We start from the raw sequence: 20,581 nt of genomic DNA, 5'->3' as shown, positions 1-20,581 counted from the left end.
TACTACAGTAATAAAATCAATTGCCTTTTCAGTCTAAGAGACACATTTTGCTGCAATAAAAATGACCTTAGATGAACAGACTTAAAACTATCTTATTCAATGAAACAGATGCTGACAAAGTTTTGGGAGGGGTCTATCCCAGCTGACATTGAGCAAGAGGCGGGGTACACCCTGGACAGGTCACCAGACTATCACAGGGCTGACACATAGAGACAGACAACCATTCACACTCACATTCACACCTATGGCCAATTTAGAGTCACCAATTAACCTGCATGTTTTTGGACTGTGGGAGGAAGCCGGAGTACCTGGAGAAAACCAACTTCTAGTGTTTGTTAAAAGCTGAGCAGCTGTGTTTTGTACTCGCTGTTTTGTTTTTTAACTTTAATGCTGAATACAGTGAATTTCAAATCTGAGATTATATAAAAGTATGCATGGCCTTCTTGACATGAGGCTGAGAGAGAAAAGACCCAATTTTTTTTAAAAAAGGTCAAATGTTACACCCACGTTTCTAGTTGATTTCAGTACTTTACATTTAGGTGGAGAAAGTTTTGGTACATCCAGCACTTAATTCTCATAGGCAAGAAAATAACTGATCAAAATTCCTCCTTCACTGGTCTTTAATGAGACATAAATTTGAGTGTCATCCGCGTAACAAAAGAGCCTATTAGGAACAATGGACAGGATAGATGTCACTATCATCATTTCTCATCCAATTCATTCTTAAAAGTGATGCTGATGAGAGTAGTCTCAGGCCGTGTGTGTTACTCCATTATGTGGCAGATACATTTATTAAATTGTAGTTTGTGCAGTTCAAGAGCATTGCCTATTACAAACAGTATTTCCTCTTAATCAAAGAAGCAATTTAATTTACCATATAGTGGTAATTACCTCAGGAGATGCCAAGGAGATCTACAGAACATAGAGGAACACTCCTGCACACTGTCTTTAACTGCATGTAATCACAACTTTAGTATGACAACATTTCAGTCCTGAGACGTTCCTCAGGTAATTGTTTTCCTGACAAAGGTGTCAGAGTGAACACATGCAGAAATGATGCCATCTTGTAACTACTGAAGTTTCTGTACACAATAAGAACACACCATTGGATGCCTGTTGCATCAGTGTCCTCAGCTCTCACATTTCCTCTATCTGTTTTTGATAGCTGGGTTTTATTGTATCATTAAATATTAATGATCTGACAATCATGCACCTATCAAAGATGCACTGTAAATGTTAAAACACAGATAGACATCACTGGGGAAAATTGAGTTGCCTCAATTCTTGACAAGTTGACTCCTGGGTGATTTGAGGTGTGTGCGTGTGATACCTGTGACAGTTTGATGTGAATGTTAAATATGTTAGAGGCAGGTTGACTGTAAGCCAGGTGAATGGCAGCTGCTGCAACCTTTTGAGATACGTATCAGATGATAACCATGGTTGTCAGATGCACAGACAGGTAGCGTGGGCATTGTTGTCTCAGGACTATCACAAACAGTTACTGTGAGGTGCTTATGGGAAACACATTTATTCTTCAGCTCATGCTCGCTGACTTTTACAATGCTGATTGCTTTGTAGAATTACAGTCGGCGCTGTTAAGGAGGCGAAGAGCCCGGAGGAAAGTACAGAGCATTGTGCTACCAAAGCAGTTTGGCGAGTTTTAATGTCAAAGTAGTATCACACACCTCAGCATGCATAGTCCTCCACATAGAAAGCTCTCTTTTATGTTGAATGCATATGAGTAGAGTGATATTATTATAGGCACATACCTGTACAAGCCAAAGGGGAACAGTAAATATAGTGTAGATTAACCGGGTTTTGTGCATAATAAATGCAACAAATACAGTAGGACACCGCAATTATAGAAAAATATATATTATTTTTGCTGTTAACTTATCTGCCATATAAAATGTTCTTCAGGAGATGAGGCAGAAGAAAAGCCTTTGAGCTTGCGATTGTAAGCCTTTGTTGGCGTTTGCAGTAAATTCACAGTGACAGCAGCACAAGACGGCGACTGTCCATTACAGATGACTCTTGCTGTACTCGCGCAGCCTCACTATCACCTGTATATTTGGAACAAAAGCTGTTTATGAGCTCTTGGCAGCTTGTGTGTGAAGCACACAGCGGAAATCTTTATCAAAACAGATTTAAGCACTAAATCGTTTTGAGCGCTGAGCTAGACCTAAAGCCCCGGGCCCGGGCTGTTGATGTTGTGGGAAGTAGATATAAAGGCTTTCACAGTAATCATTTGGTATTGTTAAGCACTCCATTTCAAGCCTGTTGCAAATCCAGTAGAAGAGCCTTATCAGGCAAAGAGCGAACAGCGAGCTTGGAAGATTTCTCTCTGTGTAGTGAATTTGGTGGGAGGACACAACCATTTCAGCTTTCCCCCATTTTCTGTTATTTATACAAATGTAGCATTATTTCTTAATATTCTGTAAAAATTCTGAGTTATACGTCATCGCTGTAGCTTTCAGCCAATTTCTGACCAACTTGAACCCTGTTGAGCTGGACAAAGCCCACTTAGGTATGTGCATCTGAAGGCCATTTACGTAGATGCATTCGTGTACACAAATATACACTCACACATGGCTGATGGCTCAACCCACACGCATACAGCACAAACAGAAGGGAGACAGAGGCCGACCTATGTGGCATGTGCTGATGACTCAGTATGGTATTAATCATATTTGATGGAAATATAAACAGACTTTCACAAACATGGACCCAGTCATAGCGTACACATCCTGTCAGCGCTAATGTGCACAGACACCAACACACGGAGCTCTGTTCACCGCAGTAATCTCATTACTCACCGGCAACACAAGTCATTAATAAAGTCATATCGGAGACATGACAGTGAAGCACACTGTGAAAACGTGTTTCAGTCAGAGATACTATACTGTACCACTGAGTGCATAAGCAGCTGAGTTAAACAGAAAAAGCTCGGTGCTTGAGGGTCCTTCCTGAATAAATGCAAGCAGCATGTGAGGGCCTTATAGACGAGAACACAGCAGATATGTCACAGAGATATAGAACATAGCTAATGTGCAAGAGATGCTATCACATGTATGGTAATAGGAAACCAAATCTTGAGGAGGCAGGGTGCTTAGAGGTGACTTTGATAGAATTGTATGTACTTTGAATTCATTTCTGTAGTTTGTTTGAGGGTGTGGAGGCTCAAATTCTTAGCTAAAAATATGGATTCTTTCTAATACCTTACCCAGGGATGAACTTGTCTTTACTTTGACTTGATGCCTTGTAGATGTTTAAGCAAGCGACACGTAGTCCCTAACTTTACTGAGTGCTTTGTTACAAATATTGCATGGTGGATGGTGGTAAGACAATGTGAGGAAGATCTCAGAGAACAAGAAATTAATATAAAATATAAAATAAAAATATATATATACATATAATAAAATATTTAGCTGTCTATTTTTTTTCCCCGACAGCAGTTTACAAAGCAAGACATAAAATATGATAAGCAAAGTAATTTCTCCTGCTGTTCAATTTTTTTCCCACAATTTTAAGAAACTTTGTAGAACATTTTGGGAGAGATTAACTGTACATATAAGCACCATATGTCAGGGAGACTTGAGGAGGGATTAAAGAGACAGGACAAAAAACAAAAAAACAGAATAGGAGAGCAGTCAATGAGGTTTGCTTGACTAAACATCATAGGGTCTTTTGTCCGATACCTCCGCAAAGTCAGGTTGTAAGGGTCTTACGTATTTCACCCACTTCGCCCAGAATTTAATGAACACATTTTTCTAAAGGTGAAGAGATAAGGTACATATTACAATATCTATCCACTCCTCTAATGTGGGGGGTTCGGGAAGCAACCAGTGCCTTGTGAGGGCCTTCTTGCAAGCAGATATCAAAATACCATTTATTTCTAACATATAAATAACAACGGTTTGCCTTAAAATCCGTACAGCCTAGAAATAATGTAGAAAGTTGCAACTATTTTTAAAGTTTAATTAACATGGCATTTCAAAGTTACAATTTGAATAATCTTTCACAGTGCATGGATTACATCATTCCCAGTGATCACAGAACAGTTAGTTGTTGTTTTTTTTTGTTTGTTTGGTTTTTTTAACACTAATTATAACGACATACATGAATTATGCTGCATTCACATGGAATCAGGCAGACCGCAGACGGAGAAAACCTTCTAAAAAGGACAGGAAAAACAAACGGACAAGAAAAAAAAAACGGTGAATGGCAGGACAGGAAACCGAAGCTGGCATGATGATATCTTCCAATAGTGAAGCCATATTGTTGGCAAAGAATGGAATATAATATATTGAATAAAATAACTCTGTGCTTATTATTTTATGCGATTTTTAGTCCAGTAATTGTGCAGATTGCCTGTGTAATCTCCAAGTGTGAAGGAGCTAACAAACATAAGGTTGTAAATTTCATCACAGAGGACAGCAGCAAAAACTTAAAACATTTCAACTTTGTCCAGCAGTGCCATCTACCCTTTACACTGTTGGTATTCTCTGCCAGCCTCACATAATTTTACCGTCCTGTTCTTGTCCACTAAATTGATAACTGATTTGCTGTCTACCATCTCCCTGATTCCATGGGATCATAGCAGTAGTGTATAGTTCATACTGTAGCGTATAAAATTAGGGGTTGTTGTATGGAATTAGGAAATTCTCGTATTGTGCCATTAGTTGCAGAGGCCAGTTGTAGAAAAAAGAGAATTTATTTTTGTCTTTGCGTCCTTATTTGTTATTCAGCCCAATGACTGCTTGAATGTTCTGGACACATAAGTTTTACCTGGCATTGATTTGAAAGTTAAAGCAGATAATAGAAGCCGACCATAGGGGCTGTGGTGTAAGCAGTGTGTGTGAGCTTGTCAGAGTAATCTGTGAAGTCTTAATGCATCTGTGGTGTTTCAGATATCGACACAGTGCACTGAAGTTGTCTCTTTAACTCAGTAAGAAACTGGCGTACAAACACACAGTTACACCTCAGACAAAATCATCTTCAAAAGATTCATAAATCTTGTGCAACTCTTCAAACAGACGCATACTGTATTTTTCATGGGAACAGTTGTGCAGAGATGCAGTGTTGAAGCCACACAGTTGGAAATGGGAAGGCAGTTTTGTTTTTTGCAAAGTGCTGCCAAGAGCCTGACAAAACAGCACAAGCTGGAGAGAAGTTCAGTTCAAGGCAGGGTGGAGAGAGAGAGAAAGACAGAGAAATGAAGATTGAGTGCCAGAGAGAAAGCAAAGGCATGCAAAGAAAGGTTTTGTTACCAGATACTGAGTGAGGGAAATAGATGAAGAGTCAGAGCACCCAGAGAAAGAGAGAGGCAGAATGAAATTGAGATCAATACGTACCTGCAGCAGCATGTATTTTCGTCTTCGCACTGAGACTTAGTTCAGAATATCAATGGAGACCCAACAGCCGAGATGGCAATGTGAGAAACAAAAAGGATGAGAGGGGAAGGGTCGAGGAAAAGGGTGGATAGACACAGCAGAGGAAAAACAGAGAACCACAGACAGATTAAAGAGAAGAGAAGCCGAAAGAGGCAGATGAAGGAAATTAACAACGGCATGAGAGACAGAGTGGCCCCAGAATTGGGCAGAAAAATAACAATACGAAATAGAAAGCTGTGACACATGGGAGGACTGACAAAGAGAGAGATTGAAAGCCAGACAGAGGAAGTTGGACAAATGGAAAGACGGAAAAAATGAGTTTCCGACCGGTGAGATGAAAGATTTGAGAGGAGGCGTGAGATAAATGAAGAAGTACAGTGGCCGGTGTCGAGGGAAAGACTAGCAAGACAGAATGCAGCAGTGACCAGAATTGATATGAGGGGGGGAAAGAGTGTGTCTGTTGTTGGTAGACAGACAGAGTTATGTCTTTGTCTTAAAATGACACTTTACAGGTGGCAGGTAAAGCCAAAGAGTTTACAGTTCTACTAACGGCTGGAACAATGTTTTTATGTCCTCCAGTCTACCTGTCTGTCTCTTTATCTCTCAGATTGTCATTCTGTCTATAACACTTTTCTCTATCTGATGTCAGAATTGATACGTCTGGTGGAAACACAGATAGAGATACAGCATAGATCCATTAAAGTCTTTGGTAACATTTTACAATAAGGTACACAAAATTAGAGTAGTTACTGAGGAACTAATGATGAACTAACTATTAGTTAATGATCAGTTCTTCATTATCTCATGATCAAATTTCATAGAGGAGTTAATCACGACTTAATAATTAGTAAACTAGTTACTTCATCAGTGCAGAATCATTACTCAATAACCCGTCCATTAGTTAACCTTTTTATGTCCTAAAGTTGAGTGACACATAATGAGTAGTCTTTCATTACTTCATCATCATCTTTACAATTAGCTCCTTAACAAAAAAAAAATCAGACAGCAGGATTCTTGAGAAGAGTTTAATTCATTATTTTCAGACCACATTCACATTAATATGACCCATATGACCATGTTATTCTGTATGATGATGCCTTAGAAATAAATATGATAGTGTGTCACATTTTAGGTAGGCTAAGCTTAAAGAATTTATCATGGGGGCTGCGTGTAAAGTACTGTATACTGATCACACCGTTGTTCACAGTACAGGTGTTTGAGGTGCACAAAATTTAAAGTAGTTACTATGAAACAAATTTGGAATGAATGAGGAACTAACTATTAGTTAATGGTCAGTTCTTCATTAAGTCCTGATCAAATTTCAGAGGAGTAGTTACTGAGGAACTAATGAGGAACTAACTATTACTTAATCATTACCTACCCTTTTTGTGTACCCTAAAGTGAGACATCAAAATGAGTAGGTAATGATTACTGAATCATGAGGACCGAAAGGAATCACAGCCAGTTAGCCTCCGCTAGCTTCCCAGCTAGCCCTGGCTCTCCGTTTGGATCCAACCGGAGCACCGAGCCCTGGTTTGTTATTCAGGTTAAAGTGGGAAGAAGCAGCGGGTTTGTCGGGCAGCTGAGTGAAGTGGAGCCTGCGGAGGAAACACCGGGACCGTCTGGATGTAATAGTCCGTGGAGGTGCTGCGGTGCTCGGCTGCACAGATAGGAAACCTGTCAGCTGACAGGATGTATCACTCTGTCACTCCGCGCTACTTTGTTGATCTCATGCATTCAACGGACTTCCGGGTTTTCTTTTTGCGTAATTTCCTTTCACGCGGGCGCAGAACGTACGTGTTACTTGGCCGTTTTCACAACTTTATTAAAGAAGATTACAGAATGCAGATCTTCAACATTACACATATATGTCATGTATCACATATGCCAGGGGGGATAAGAGTGTACAAGAAAATATTAAAATGATCACAAATATTAATGGTTTTGATTGCCTTTTGATTGAGGGAAAACGTAATGGAATTGATGTAACGAAAGCAACAAAAGAAGGTTTTCTGTGTGTAAACTTACATTTGTGAATGTGAAATCTTGCCAAAAGTAAGATGAGATTAATAATAAATCTTTCATTGGGTTTTTCCGTATTTCGGTTAAAGTCAAAAAGTCCAAACAGCACATCCCTCCAAAACAGCTTAAATTCTTTTTCAATATTGTTCGCAATAAAATTACAAATATCGCTCCAGAGTCTTTTGACAATGGGGCAGTGCCAAAATAAATGAGTAACAGTTTCAAGCATTGGATGTAGTCTTTGTAGTGTGTTCAAATGCAACTGACACAGGGTAACGTGAGGCGACGTAGACGACGCAACAGTTGGCTTTCGTTGCTGCTAGTTCTTTGATGTAGGTTTGGTGTGTCAGCACATTGTACAGAATAACATGGTCATATGGGTCATATTAATGTGTATGTGGTCTGAAAGTAATGAATTAAACTCTTCTCAAGAATCCTGCTGTCTGTGATTTTGTTTGTTAAGGAGCTAATTGTAAAGATGATGATGAAGTAATGAAAGACTAATCATTATGTGTCACTTTACTTTAGGACATAAAAAGGTTAACTAATGGACAGGTTACTGAATAATGATTCTGTACTGATGAAGTAACTAGTTCACTAATTATTAAGTCGTGATTAACTCCTCTATGAAATTTGATCATGAGATAATGAAGAACTGACCCTTAACTAATAGTTAGTTCCTCAGTAACTACTCTAATTTTATGTACCTTAGTTCCTCAGTAACTACTCATTAGTTCCTCATCAGTTCCTCAGTAACTACTCTAATTTTGTGTACCTTATTGTAAAGTGTTACCAAGTCTTTATTTTTTACCAGCTCAGTGCCTACACAAAGACGACAGAGTATTTATCACAAGTCTTTACAGACTTCTCTCTGTTTTCATCTCCTCCCTCAAAATCAATTCTTAGTCAACACAAAGTAAATGTTAAATGCCCATTTAGCTGAACTTTGCAGACACCTAAGTTGTGTCTTTAAAAATCTTAGGCTTGTGTCTGGTAAAACTGTTATGATGCTTTTTCTGCTACTGTACTCTGTGCATTATGGCAGCTCCTTTATAAAAAGTAAGTGAATTATAGTGAGAATAATGCAATCAGTTATAAAGACTATAGTCAATTCAGCTATTAATTAAATGACTAAATGTTTTTAGGACCAAATATATAAATAAAGTTGGTTCTTTCATGACAGGCATTTTATAACAGGCCTTTTTTATGGAAGCCATTTTGACGTCACAGCAGAAAGGGCACATTTGTAAATAATAAAATTAATGATGGCTGAATTCCCTTCAGCTGCTTCCAATTCAGGATCCTGGTGCTGTGCATGCTGGCTTGTGCCGCATTCATAATAATCATCTTGGCACTTCATAATACAAAAGTGCCTGAACCAAACAAATGTCAAAGCCATGTGCCAGCCAAACACTGTTGTTCAGTGTAATTACACCCAAATTTAATAGATGTGGTGATATATTGTCAGTGCACGATGAATCCATCCCTTCTCTGCAATCCATCTCATAAGATGTGAAAGCAGCATCACTGTCACAAGGACTGCCCATTGTTTCCACAGTCTAAAATTCTAAGCCCTATTAATCCAAAAAATGTCCCTCTGACAGCTTGTTATCCCAGAAACAAACACCCATTGCTCCTAGGTCCTATTTCACCAAAAATACACACTCCCTGCAGTCACAACCCTATTGCCAGAAACAAATGTTGGCATTGTATGTTTCTTTAAAGCAAGGATACGTTACATTTGTCAACAATGCTTTAGTGACAGTGTGGTTAGGTGTAGGCACATAAACCACTTGGTTATGGTTGGGACAATATCATGTTTTGGCTTAGAACACCCACGTTTGGTGGCACAAAAGTTGCTGGAAAAGCCCTTGGACACCCTTGTAAACTGAAACTAACTGCAGTGAGTATGTCTTTTGAAAAAAACAAAACAAAACAGGACTTCAGAGCAATGGGCATTTGTTCTTGGGATAAGCGGCTGTCGCAGAAATAGGCTTTTGGTCCAATGGGACATGTTTTGGACTAATGGGGTTTCTGAATGTTTGGCCGACATAACCGTGGCATGGAACCACTGTCACAGCTTGCTAATGTTGTAAGAACATTTAGGGGTGGGCAATGTGGCCAAAATCTTTAAACACTGGATATGTCATTTTATATCACATTAACGGTATACTTCACAATAATCACTCCGTAAATTAAATTAAGAAATGGTGCGCCATATGTATTTCATCACATTTGATTATTATCGTCTTTTATTGGAGCTTCCTATGTACAAAACAACACTTGACTTAAAAACAAGACTGAAAACAATTAAAATGTTTCAAAATGGAAGCCTCCATGTCTGCCAGAATCACATTTCCTTGCCAGGCAGCTGGTTTGCGAGATCATGCGAGAATACTGCCCCAATTGCATACATAGCCTGCCCTGAGTAGCTCCCACGGTTCAAATGGTAATGCCAACTCTGTACTGGTGGACACATTTCTGCCCTCCCATGATATATACCATCATATCACCCGACCATAGTCATCACATCTGTGCTTTTCCTATTCTAAGTCAAAATGTCTGCTGTTAAAAAGGCCTTTTGAGCTCCACCTCTTTCATTAAACCAGTACCTAACACTCCGATAAGATTAGATTTGCAAACTGTTAAACACAAATGGGCAGCTGACAAGAGCTAACAGTCACTCATTTAATGGAGTGCAATAAAAAAGTTGCACATTAGTATAAAATACATATTACACTACATTTAGCAGTTTAATTACAGTTAGGCTTAATGAGTCCCCGACCATGAATCTGTCCGTGTTTCTCTGCCCTCCACCAAGTGCATGCTGGGAAACACTCCAGCCCAGCATGAGGGTAAAAAGAAATAAGGAAGAGAGGGAAACATTGTGCCTGTCTTGCTCCACTACCTTCACTTTTTTAATTTCACCAAGCTCTGCAGTCTCTTTTATTGCTTTAGCTGGACTTGTGAGCTAGGCACCCATGTATTAATTTCAATCTTCTAATATAATGTAATTCCTGTCCTTTCCTCCTTCACACTCTCTCTCCTATTCTGTTCTCTCCCCCCTGTCCTCCCCACTTATTCCAATAATCCTCCTCTCCTCTCTGGTCTTGTTTCATCTCAGGTGGAGCTGGAGAGAGGGAAGATCCTCCACATCAAGGCGCTGGCACTGGGTGACCTGAACAAAGCCGGCCAGAGAGAAGTCTTCTTTGAGCTCAACGGACAGCTGAGATCTGTGCTGGTTAAAGACACTGTCGCCATGAAGGTACACAGAAGGGATGGAGGGAGGTATGGGTTGGTAGATGGATAAATGATGGATGGATGTACTGTATGTCTGCAGGTAAATTATAAATAGATAGATAGAGAGAGAGAGGAAGGGAAGGTTCTTTAAAAAGCTGATGTTTTATTTATTCAGTTTGGATCAAAAAAAGATTTTATGACAGTGCACTTGTCACAGGTGATTTTTATTCATAGAAACAAATGGCAGTGAGGGGGAGATGGAAGCTCACTGAGGAGGAATGTTTCAGTGGGGGGCTGAATGACTATATGGACGGCTTGTTGGCTGGATGAGTGGATAAATGGAGGCAGGCAAGTGTGGGTACTTGGATGGATGATCGACTGGACAGATGGATGCATGAAATCTTTTTTTGTCCCTCCACCCAGGAAATGAAGTTCCATCCCAAGGCACAGAAGTCAATCAAGGGTCAGGTGGGAGCACCCATGCCTGGAAAGGTCCTGGAGGTCAAAGTGGAAGTGGGATCCAAGGTTAGTTTGTGCTTAATCTACTTATCCTCTTTATCAGATTTCATATCCTCAACTGTGGTGGTATCTACCACTGCAGATAGTTTTGGTTTTTAATCTCTATTCTTTGATCAGAGTTTCTCATTCAAATCAGAATTTTAAAATGTATTTTATGCATGCAAAGTTCTTGTATACTTACGACAACATTTAACATTTGGAAAGTGCTTCTTTTGTTTCTATTTAGCAAAAAAATGTTACATTTCAGAAAGGAAAATATCACTGTGGCATCAGTGCCAGCATCCAATTAGCACTGAAACAGAAAGATTACTACACCAATACAACGGAGGTGCGGGGTTGACTATTGTTTAAAACATTTCAGTACTACAGATGCAATGCTTATTTCAGTATTGATAAAATCCCTTTTCAACAAAATTCAACAAAAAGACAAATTGTATTTTGTCAAAACACAGGCAGTTACACAAGAACTCCGCCTCAACAAAACACTCTGAAACTCTGAGCAAAGTAGGGAAGAGCATGAATCTGACTAGATACAAACTTCCAGTATTTAACAGTTTTCAATACTCAACATACATTTTGGTCAGTACCACTACTGTAAAACTTCAATTAACTTTTACTAGCTGGATGTGGCTACACATTTTAAAGAATAAATACCGGTCTCAATTACACAACAGGTCTGGTTTCCATTGACCTTGGAAAGCAGTTCATTTCTAGAGAAGTTCAATGGATATAAAGCCTCTTAAAGGGAAACACCACCCAAATTAAGAATTCCAGTATGTTATTTCCATGGCCTGGAAAAGTTCAATAGATATTTGTGAACATGAGCTACTCTCTCTTTCTCAAAGCCAGAAACCACAGAAGTAAGTGTCAAACTTGTGATGTCATAGGTATAGTAAGTCTGGAGCTGCTCTATAGACAGTGAATGGGAGACTGATTTGTTTGTTTTCTCTTTTATACCTCTGTCTCAAATGAGCTTTATTCTATTGTAGTGTTCTCTGTTTTAAAACAGATCATGTTCCCATGTACTCAGAACATTCCCCCAGGTGCTCTTAGCGTCATCTGGACCATCTTTCACTGGTTTACGAAGCAGCTCCAGACTTTCCCTATGACATCACAAATTTGAGTTGTAGCACCCTAGCTTTTGGATTTGGGTAGGTAAATGCAGTCCGAACCGCCCTCTGGTGTGCTCACCTGTGTGTGTCTGTGCGTGCCTGTTTGTTCGCGCATTGGGGCCAAACTCCGCTGTGTGCGTAACAGACACAGAGGAGAATTGTAAACGTGTGACCATGTAGAGACAAATGGCATAAGATAAATAACATAAGGCTATTTACGGTAATTTGTTTAATAAAAGGCCAAGGTATAGACCGGTTCTATAGGAAAGGTAACCTTAAATGACTTCTGTTGTGATCTGGTGCTATATAGAAAATAAAATTAGGGCTGCCCCCCCCCCCGCCCCCCTCGCCCCCCTCGCCCCCCTTGAAGGTCAAGTTAATCTTATTTAATTTTATTTTCTATATAGCGCCAGATCACGACAGAAGTCATTTAAGGTTACCTTTCCTATAGAACATGTCTATACCTTGTCCTTACAAACTAAATAGCCTTATGTTATTTATCTTATGTCATTTGTGTCTCTACATGGTCACATGTTTACAATTCTCTGCTCTCTATAACACACACGGCAGAGTTCAGCCCCGATGCACACGTGCACACACGTGAGCACACCAGAGTGCGGTTCGGGCTGCATTTTCCTCACCAAACGTGACCCGAGTGAGACAATTATAACCAAGCCCGGCCTGAACCCGCAGCACAGCACTGTGTACACAGTCAATGAAGCGGAGCCTGTGTTCCGTTCAGGCGTTGTCACGTAAATAACAAATTCCAGCACTTGAATAGCCTATAGCACAATAGCACAGCACCGCTGCTGCTGATGCACGCCGCCATTGTTTAGTTTGAACCGACGCGTTGACGTATTTATGTAGTCAATGATGTCATCGATTTCATACGCGTTGCCCCAGCCCTAAGCTCTAGGCTGCTTAGATCATACAAAATGTTGAAATATTTGTCAGTATGGACATACTACACATTGTTAGCTCAGCTAAATTCCCAATAGTTCAGTCATTCAGTTCAATTTAAGAAAACCGTAAGCATTTACAGGCAAGGCAAGCGAGAGAGACGAAAAAAAAGTGTTGATTCTCGGCAGCGGTCATATTGTCCAAACGTGTCCATTCAGATTATTTATACTCCTTTAGTCCGTCAGTCCCTTGGGCAGGTGTGTTTTATAAGATAAAGAGAGTGCTGTTGTGTCAGTATGCCAGGTGCCGTAAAACAAGTGTCCTCAACTGTCACCAGGGTGAACCGGTGTGTCTGTCTCCCTCTATTTGTCTTCTCTAGCTCCCTCTCTGTCTCTGACAACCTACCCACTCACTCTCAGTGCATGAGGTTGGCGTAAATGCGCTGTCTCTCTGAGCAAGATCAAATCAATTATTTCTAATTAACATGTTATGATTTTTATACAGATCATATTCATACTGGTTTATATAAACAAAGTGGCATAATTTGCCATCTTTGATGAGCAAGAGTTTTGTGCAAAAGGAAATAAAAGCCTGTCCCAAATATCCACCGGTTCAGTTCAGCGATTGAAACAAATGAAAGCCCGGGCTGTTAATTGAAGTTTTACTCTAAGTACTGAGGTTCAGTACCCAGCTCCAAAAAGATGAACTGAATATTTGTTTGTGGTGTTCACAACACTGAAAAATACATTTTTGAAAGTTTAACAGGGACACTGTAATTTTTCAGTGCTTTGAGCTAGGGATGCACCAATCCACATTTTTTCACTTCCAGTCTGATCCTGATACCTGAATTTGGATATCTGCCAATACCGAGACTATTCCGATACCAGAGCTCTGTTTGCTTTAATATTATTATCATTATTGTTGACTTTATATGAAGCTGTAATAAACTCCTCTCTACAGGCAAGTATGATATGTACGTATGTATGCATGTATGTCCCAAAAGGCAACTTGAGGTAAGTGTAAGGTCAGAAAAGCAGGAAATCTTGTTCACAGGAAAAATCCCGTCCTGAAAACAAATATGCAACTGTAAGGGTTTCAAATTGATTGTCAATATTTATTAAATTCCAAGACAGTGTTAAACTACTAGTGCAATATACACTATCAAAAAACAAAAAGTACCTGTCATATTAATCTGAACAGCACAGATACAAATCAAGTAGACACTATGTAGTAGTGTTGTCACGGTACCAAAATTGGGACCCACGGTACGATACCAGTGAAAGTATCACGATTCTGAGTAGTATCATGACACCGAAAATGAGAAATGTGAAAAATGTGCCTTTTGTCATTTATAAAAAGATAAATCACTTTTCTATAATACATCAGTGATATTTCAATGGAATAAATTACTTATTGACTTATTCATACTTCAAAAACAGCATCAATAAGTGATTAACATAGGGGGGGATCAAAATAAAATAAATAAATAAAATAAAAATCAACCAGCCACCCTCCTCCCCTGACAGTCCCTTCATAAGTAAAGAACAGTCCCTAAAGTGCGGTGAGGTTTGTGGGCCGTTACTGCCACAAAGAGAGAAATATGAACGGCTTGTTTCTCCTCTGACACGCCACATACATACATACATACATACAGTTCAGCTGTTCAGGTACTTTTGGGCAGTCATGACACCAAGAAGAGGACATTAGTGGACCTGGAGTCAGACTTCTCTATCACCGGTAAGCCATTCTTGCGCCGCGCAGCACTATGAGCCTCCGCCGTATTTGACAGGAATACATTCCCGTCTGTGTCTGTGACCCCCGTTCAACCGACAACCAGCAGGATTTGCCTTTAGTTTCTGCTGCTGGTTGAAATCTGTACACACACAGCGTGCTGAATGATTTATTTTGCGCGCACAAAACTATTTTTAGTCGCAAATGCGAGTAAAATGCTCACACCGTAGAGCTCTGTAGTGGAAAACAAATCACTGTAGCATATATAAACAAATCGAACTTACAAGTAAAAATAAATTAATAATAACTTTCACTGCTTAAAGATACTCAATAGCTCAGTTCATACCTGAAATGTCACTGGATACAAACCACTGCAGCAGCATATTGAGTGCCAGGTGGCCAGCGCGCGCTGTTATTAAACGCCACATGGACACTCACGCTCTTGCGATTGGACTTTGATCTTATCCCACAGTAGTGATACCTGAGGTACCATAGTACTACAGTACTCCAACATTATGGTATCATACCTACCGTGTTTTAGTACCGCGGTCAGTGCAACACTACTATGTAGCAATCATCATTCCAGCAGACAACGTGAAAGCACAGACGCGGCTCGTGGATCGGAAATTTCCACAGGTGGATCGGAAATTTCTGATCCATGAATTACTTTGGTATTGGAACCCGATACCAATACTGGATCGGATCGGCCCCATCCCTACTTTGAGCACCACAAATGAATGTTCATTCTCCATAGTCAAAAGGTGGAGGCTGAAATCTCAGATGTATGTCAAAACCTGGAAAAGTAGCACCTCAACTCCCTGCATAAGTAACTATGTTGTTTGTAATTTGGGTGAAGTATTCCATTAAATTCAAACTCACATTCACAAGTTTAATTGACTGTATTAGCAACTCTGACAATATGTCAAAGTTCAGACAGAAGAGTGGCCTATGTGTTCTAAGATTTTTCTTATTCTGTTCTTGTTAACCTTCGACTACAGTGCTTGTTCAGTGATCTGTACGTTTGACTCATGTTTTTAATGCTCTGTGAACTGTCCTTACAATCATAAAAGGTGGAGAAGGGTCAGCCGCTGTGTGTCCTCTCGGCCATGAAGATGGAGACCGTGGTCAACTCCCCGATGGCCGGTACCGTTAAGGCTGTCCATGTCACGCCCGACTCCTCCCTGGAGGGAGATGACCTGATACTGGAAATCGAGGAATAGAGTGAGAGGGCGGAGAGAGGGAGGGAAGGGGAGTAGTAGTAGAAGGGAGTTAGATCATTTGATTCTGGAAATGGCGAGGTTGAGGAACAGGGGGAGATTGAGAAAAAAAAAAGAAGAGGAAAAACAGGAATTCCTTTGTTTAAAGACAGCTCTTATCTGTGGCAGTACTATGAGACATTTTGGCCCCCAATTTGTACATATTTCGTTTGGTTACACTGGGGATACAAAATGAAGCACAGCTCTACACATATACAGACACCTAAAGGGCGTACATAGTAGATATGACAATCCTTAAGTATCTTAATTAAGTGGGAATTCCTTATTGAATTATACCACTAATGAAACTAAATTATTCCCTATGTGTAGTGATTAGGTCAAAAACAGTCTATCTCTTAATGTTCTGTGGAACTTGTGAAAAACAGTTTAGAAAAACATTATATATTTGAATTATGATACATTCCATTACTTAAATGTTTTAAATGTAATGTATAACAAAATGAGCTAACCATGATGTGTAAGACTAACAGGGTTGTAACATCTACTTGCATTAAATGCCACAATTTCCATTTCTATGCTGTTGGTGTTGCCTAATATATTCAAAGTGACTAGGTGAAACTTTATATTAATGACTACTAAATGTTTTTCCTTTTAATCAGAGGGCTCAGACTGACAAGGATAGACTTGAGGATGTATTATCAAATCACTTTTTCATACGGGAACAATGTTTTTCATTGTTTTGCTGGCTTGCCATTGCAAGACATTATCAATCTTTGACATTAGTCACGGTGCATTTTCAGAATGTGTAATCACTGACAGCATTTAGACACTTTCTTTTTCATATGTAAAAAAATGATCAGTTTTTTTTGAAAGACAAAGTACACAGGGGCAGAAAGAAAGAAACCACAATATTTTCCCCAACCTGCTTTACATATGTTGCCACAAAAAAATCTATATTTTCACAGAAAGAGAAGCACAACAAAGCAGGTGGCACAGTTTAAGGTTTAACAGGGGCACAGATGTATATGCCAGAAACACCCAGTGTTGCACCAAAGTAAAAAATGTGTTCTGTTGCTGTATCAGTAACAGTAGATGGTTTATTTTTTGAAAGATCTGCACTGGTGTTAAATGTTTTCCCATTCACACCTGTCTGTTAAATCCCAAAGCCATAAGCACATTGTAGAGACATTGTTGAAATGAAGCTGTAGGCCATGTTGGAAGGATTACAGATGTGATTTTTACAAAGTCCCTCTGTTATAGTTGATTTAAATGCAGCTTTCTTAATCCAAAGCCAGCTCTACAGTGGCCCACTAAAACCAACTGAGCTCTATCTGCTGGATCATTTTAGAGGTGTAAAGTCACAGAGTCTTAAGGTGGCATTTGAGCCTTTTCTAGTTTAACAGTGAGTGTGATGTTGGAAAAGTTGTCAGAGGAGCAGTTCCAGCCTGTCTGTTCAGAACCGGGCAGATTATGGTGAATAGTCTCCTGACTGCATGGGGATTTTAATGCTAGGTGTAAATGGGATTACATGGTGGTGTAATGGAGGCATGTGGTGTTATTTTCTGAGGCTCTGCTGATTAATTTATGAATTAATTCTCTGTCAAATGACGTGAAATTAGCCGGACTAATAAGAGACTCTAGAGACTCCCAGTAGCAACACTCGGCTTTATATTTCTAATGTGTGCGTGCGTGCGTGCATGTACGTGTGTGTGTGTTTGCATAAATGAGTCTGTATGTAAGTATGTATGTTCGTGTGTCAGTGCAAAGCATATTTGAAGACAGTCAATCAGTCCCCATTATGCTGCACCTCCAGAGCAGAAAACACATTCTAGATTAAATCAAATATTCATACACGTACACACACAGTGATGCAAAAATACTCCCAGTCCTCAAGTGCTGCCTGCATCAAAAGAAAATCAAATGCACCTCACGGTACTGTGGCTACACCTCCACACTGTATCCAAAACATTTAACAGCAAAGCAGCAACAGATGATGGGAGTTAAAACTCTCACAAGATTCAACTGTGTCTTTACTCAGTTTTCCACCTATATCAGAACCTGAAAGTGATCTATGCCGAACTGAATGTTAAGCTATGCTGACCAGGGGAAGTCGACAGTGAACCATCAGGAAATCAAATAAGATGACATATCAGTTACAGTAAGAAAGCAGTGTCACAAACTCCTTGTAATACAGTGAAGCATGACGTGTTTGGGACAGCGAGCCAGAATAGACGCACTACAACAGCTTATTTTCCTAAAACATCCACGCAGCCTCGACAGGAAACATCGATCATAACACAAAACTGAAGTTTGTACTTGGCTGAATCGTTTCCAGGATTTTTGCTCCCTTACCTCTGAGAACAAGTCCCCTTCTGATCTATGCATCAATACTGAGCAGCGATGCTGTTGTTAATTAGACCACTGATATGTCTCCTCACTCTCCCCAGCCCACTCCCATGCCTCACTGTACATCCTGGTTTTATCTGTATTTGAAATAATTTGAAAGAGATGAAGTGGTGGAATTGTATGAATGAGTGTTTTTGACAAGCTGTCGCACAATAATGTAAAGTTCCCTCCTCCTCTCCTTACTGGCTCTCCTTGTTTATCCACTTTTCCTGCCTCAGCCATCTATCCAATTATCCATCCACCTTTTCATCATGTTTCCTCTCCATCCCCCTCTCCCTTTCTCTCAACAGTGTGAATTTGCACATGTAAGATGATGGCTACAACTCATGCAATAATGTAAACTGTATCGCAGTGTTTCTCTGTCTAAGCCAGCAGTGGTTCTAACAACCGTGCTTCTGACAATGTACTACTGTTCAATGTTTGAGGGGTGGGAAAAAAAAAAAAACAGAATAAATTGGAGAAAAAGTAGACACAGCTGGAAAATATTATTTGTTTCAGTAAGGGGGATATAACATGACCTATTCTTGAGCTCACACTATCAAGAGGTGAACTGTCGCAGAGAGTATGAAAATACGGTCTGTGATATTCCTTTTTTTTTTTCCTTTCTGGTGCTTTCCATTATGTGGGGGTTTTTTTTGGGAACCAAGCAAACTGTTTATTTACTCTAAGATAATGACAGCCTGCAGATTCAAAGTGTCTCAATGCAATTTCTATCAATGTTTCAGTTGTCAAGTTTTCTTTCATTTTCTTGTTTCTAAATGATCCTACTTATGAAATCTACATTTTCATTTACTGAAGTAGTTTACATTTTAAGGGACAGTTCACCTCAAAATCATACCAGAGATATCGGCTCTGTCTTCTATCCAGTATAATGGAACTACATGGTACTCGGCTTGCGGTGCTCAGAGCACCAAAAAAAAAAAACAAAAAACAAAAAAAAACAACAACAGCAGTGTGTCTTTCCAGAAATCATGACTCAGTTACTCAAGGTAATCCACAGACCTTGTTGTGAGCAGTTTCATGTAGGAACTATTTTCTTTCTACTAAATGACACCCGCCAACCATATAACAGCGCAGAAGGAAGCGTGCATCTACTGCTAGCTCACTTAGCACCACTGAGCTAGCTAATGTCACAGCTTAACCTTTCACCTTCCTCAATGTTTATATCTCGGGCTCTCACATATATCTCATCTATGAGTAAATGCACACTTCCTTCTGCGCAGTGATACAGTTGGCAGGTGTAGTGCAGAAGAAAAAAATAGTGCTTGTATAAAAGTGCTCCCAACAAGGTCTGTGGATTATCTTAAGCAACAGAGCCATGATTTCTGGAAAGAGACATTGCTGTTGAGTTTTTCATATGTATTTTTTTGGGCACTTTGAGCACCATAAGCTGAGTGCCATGTAGTTCCGTTATATTGGAGAGAAGGCAGACGTCTTTACGGCTGATATGTCAAACACCCCCAATTCACATCAAAACAATTTAGACTGATAAATAGCACTACAGGTAAGAGGGGGAAAAATGTGGTTTTGATTATGGGGTGAACTGTCTCTTTAAAGATCTAAGTATGTTAAAGTCTTACGAAAGTCTTTGAGCTGGAGCGCACAAAAGGGAAACAAATAATATAAAAGCAATGATAGTTCTTGCTCTCTGTACTTACAAATAAAGTTAACTAGCTGAATCTGTATTGTGTTGGTGTGCATTGTGTATTCTACACAGCAGTAGTCAAAGCACTGGAAGACTAAGGGCAGAAGACAGAGTGAAGGCCACCTTTAGTTAACGGTTTTCAAGAACAAATATTGTTATATAAATATCACGACCTTGTATGATCCTGCCTGTCAAGGTCTCACTACAAAGCAGACTGATTAGCTCATGCTGGCCACAGTAATATATATATTAAATCTCTGAAAGCTTGAGCCTTGCATTTCATATCAGCCTGTCAAATCGCAGCTCTTTCAGAATAATGTCCAACTAGTAATTAAATTTCAACAATAGATGTGAGGAATTGAAGTGAAAAGGCTGTTGTCACAGGCCAAAACCTTG

At 39.6% G+C, this 20,581-nt stretch overlaps 1 protein-coding gene across 1 annotated transcript in view; it reads left to right on the top strand.

Annotated features, from left to right (window-relative positions):
- pcxb (pyruvate carboxylase b) overlaps window positions 1-20,219 on the top strand; it is a 348,589-nt gene extending 328,370 nt beyond the window's left edge. The window contains exons 25-27 of the mRNA XM_049567509.1: window positions 10,540-10,680; window positions 11,079-11,180; window positions 15,988-20,219. Of these exons, the coding sequence (XP_049423466.1) occupies window positions 10,540-10,680; window positions 11,079-11,180; window positions 15,988-16,137 (393 nt within the window). The 3' untranslated portion in view covers window positions 16,138-20,219. The remainder of the gene's footprint in view (window positions 1-10,539; window positions 10,681-11,078; window positions 11,181-15,987) is intronic.
- Window positions 20,220-20,581: the final 362 nt, after the last annotated feature.

The sequence above is a fragment of the Epinephelus fuscoguttatus genome, linkage group LG23 (genome assembly GCF_011397635.1).
Source record: "Epinephelus fuscoguttatus linkage group LG23, E.fuscoguttatus.final_Chr_v1".
Classification (NCBI taxonomy): domain Eukaryota; kingdom Metazoa; phylum Chordata; class Actinopteri; order Perciformes; family Serranidae; genus Epinephelus; species Epinephelus fuscoguttatus.
The sequence above is the reverse complement of the archived record's forward strand: the minus strand, read 5'-3'. Positions and strand labels throughout refer to the sequence as shown.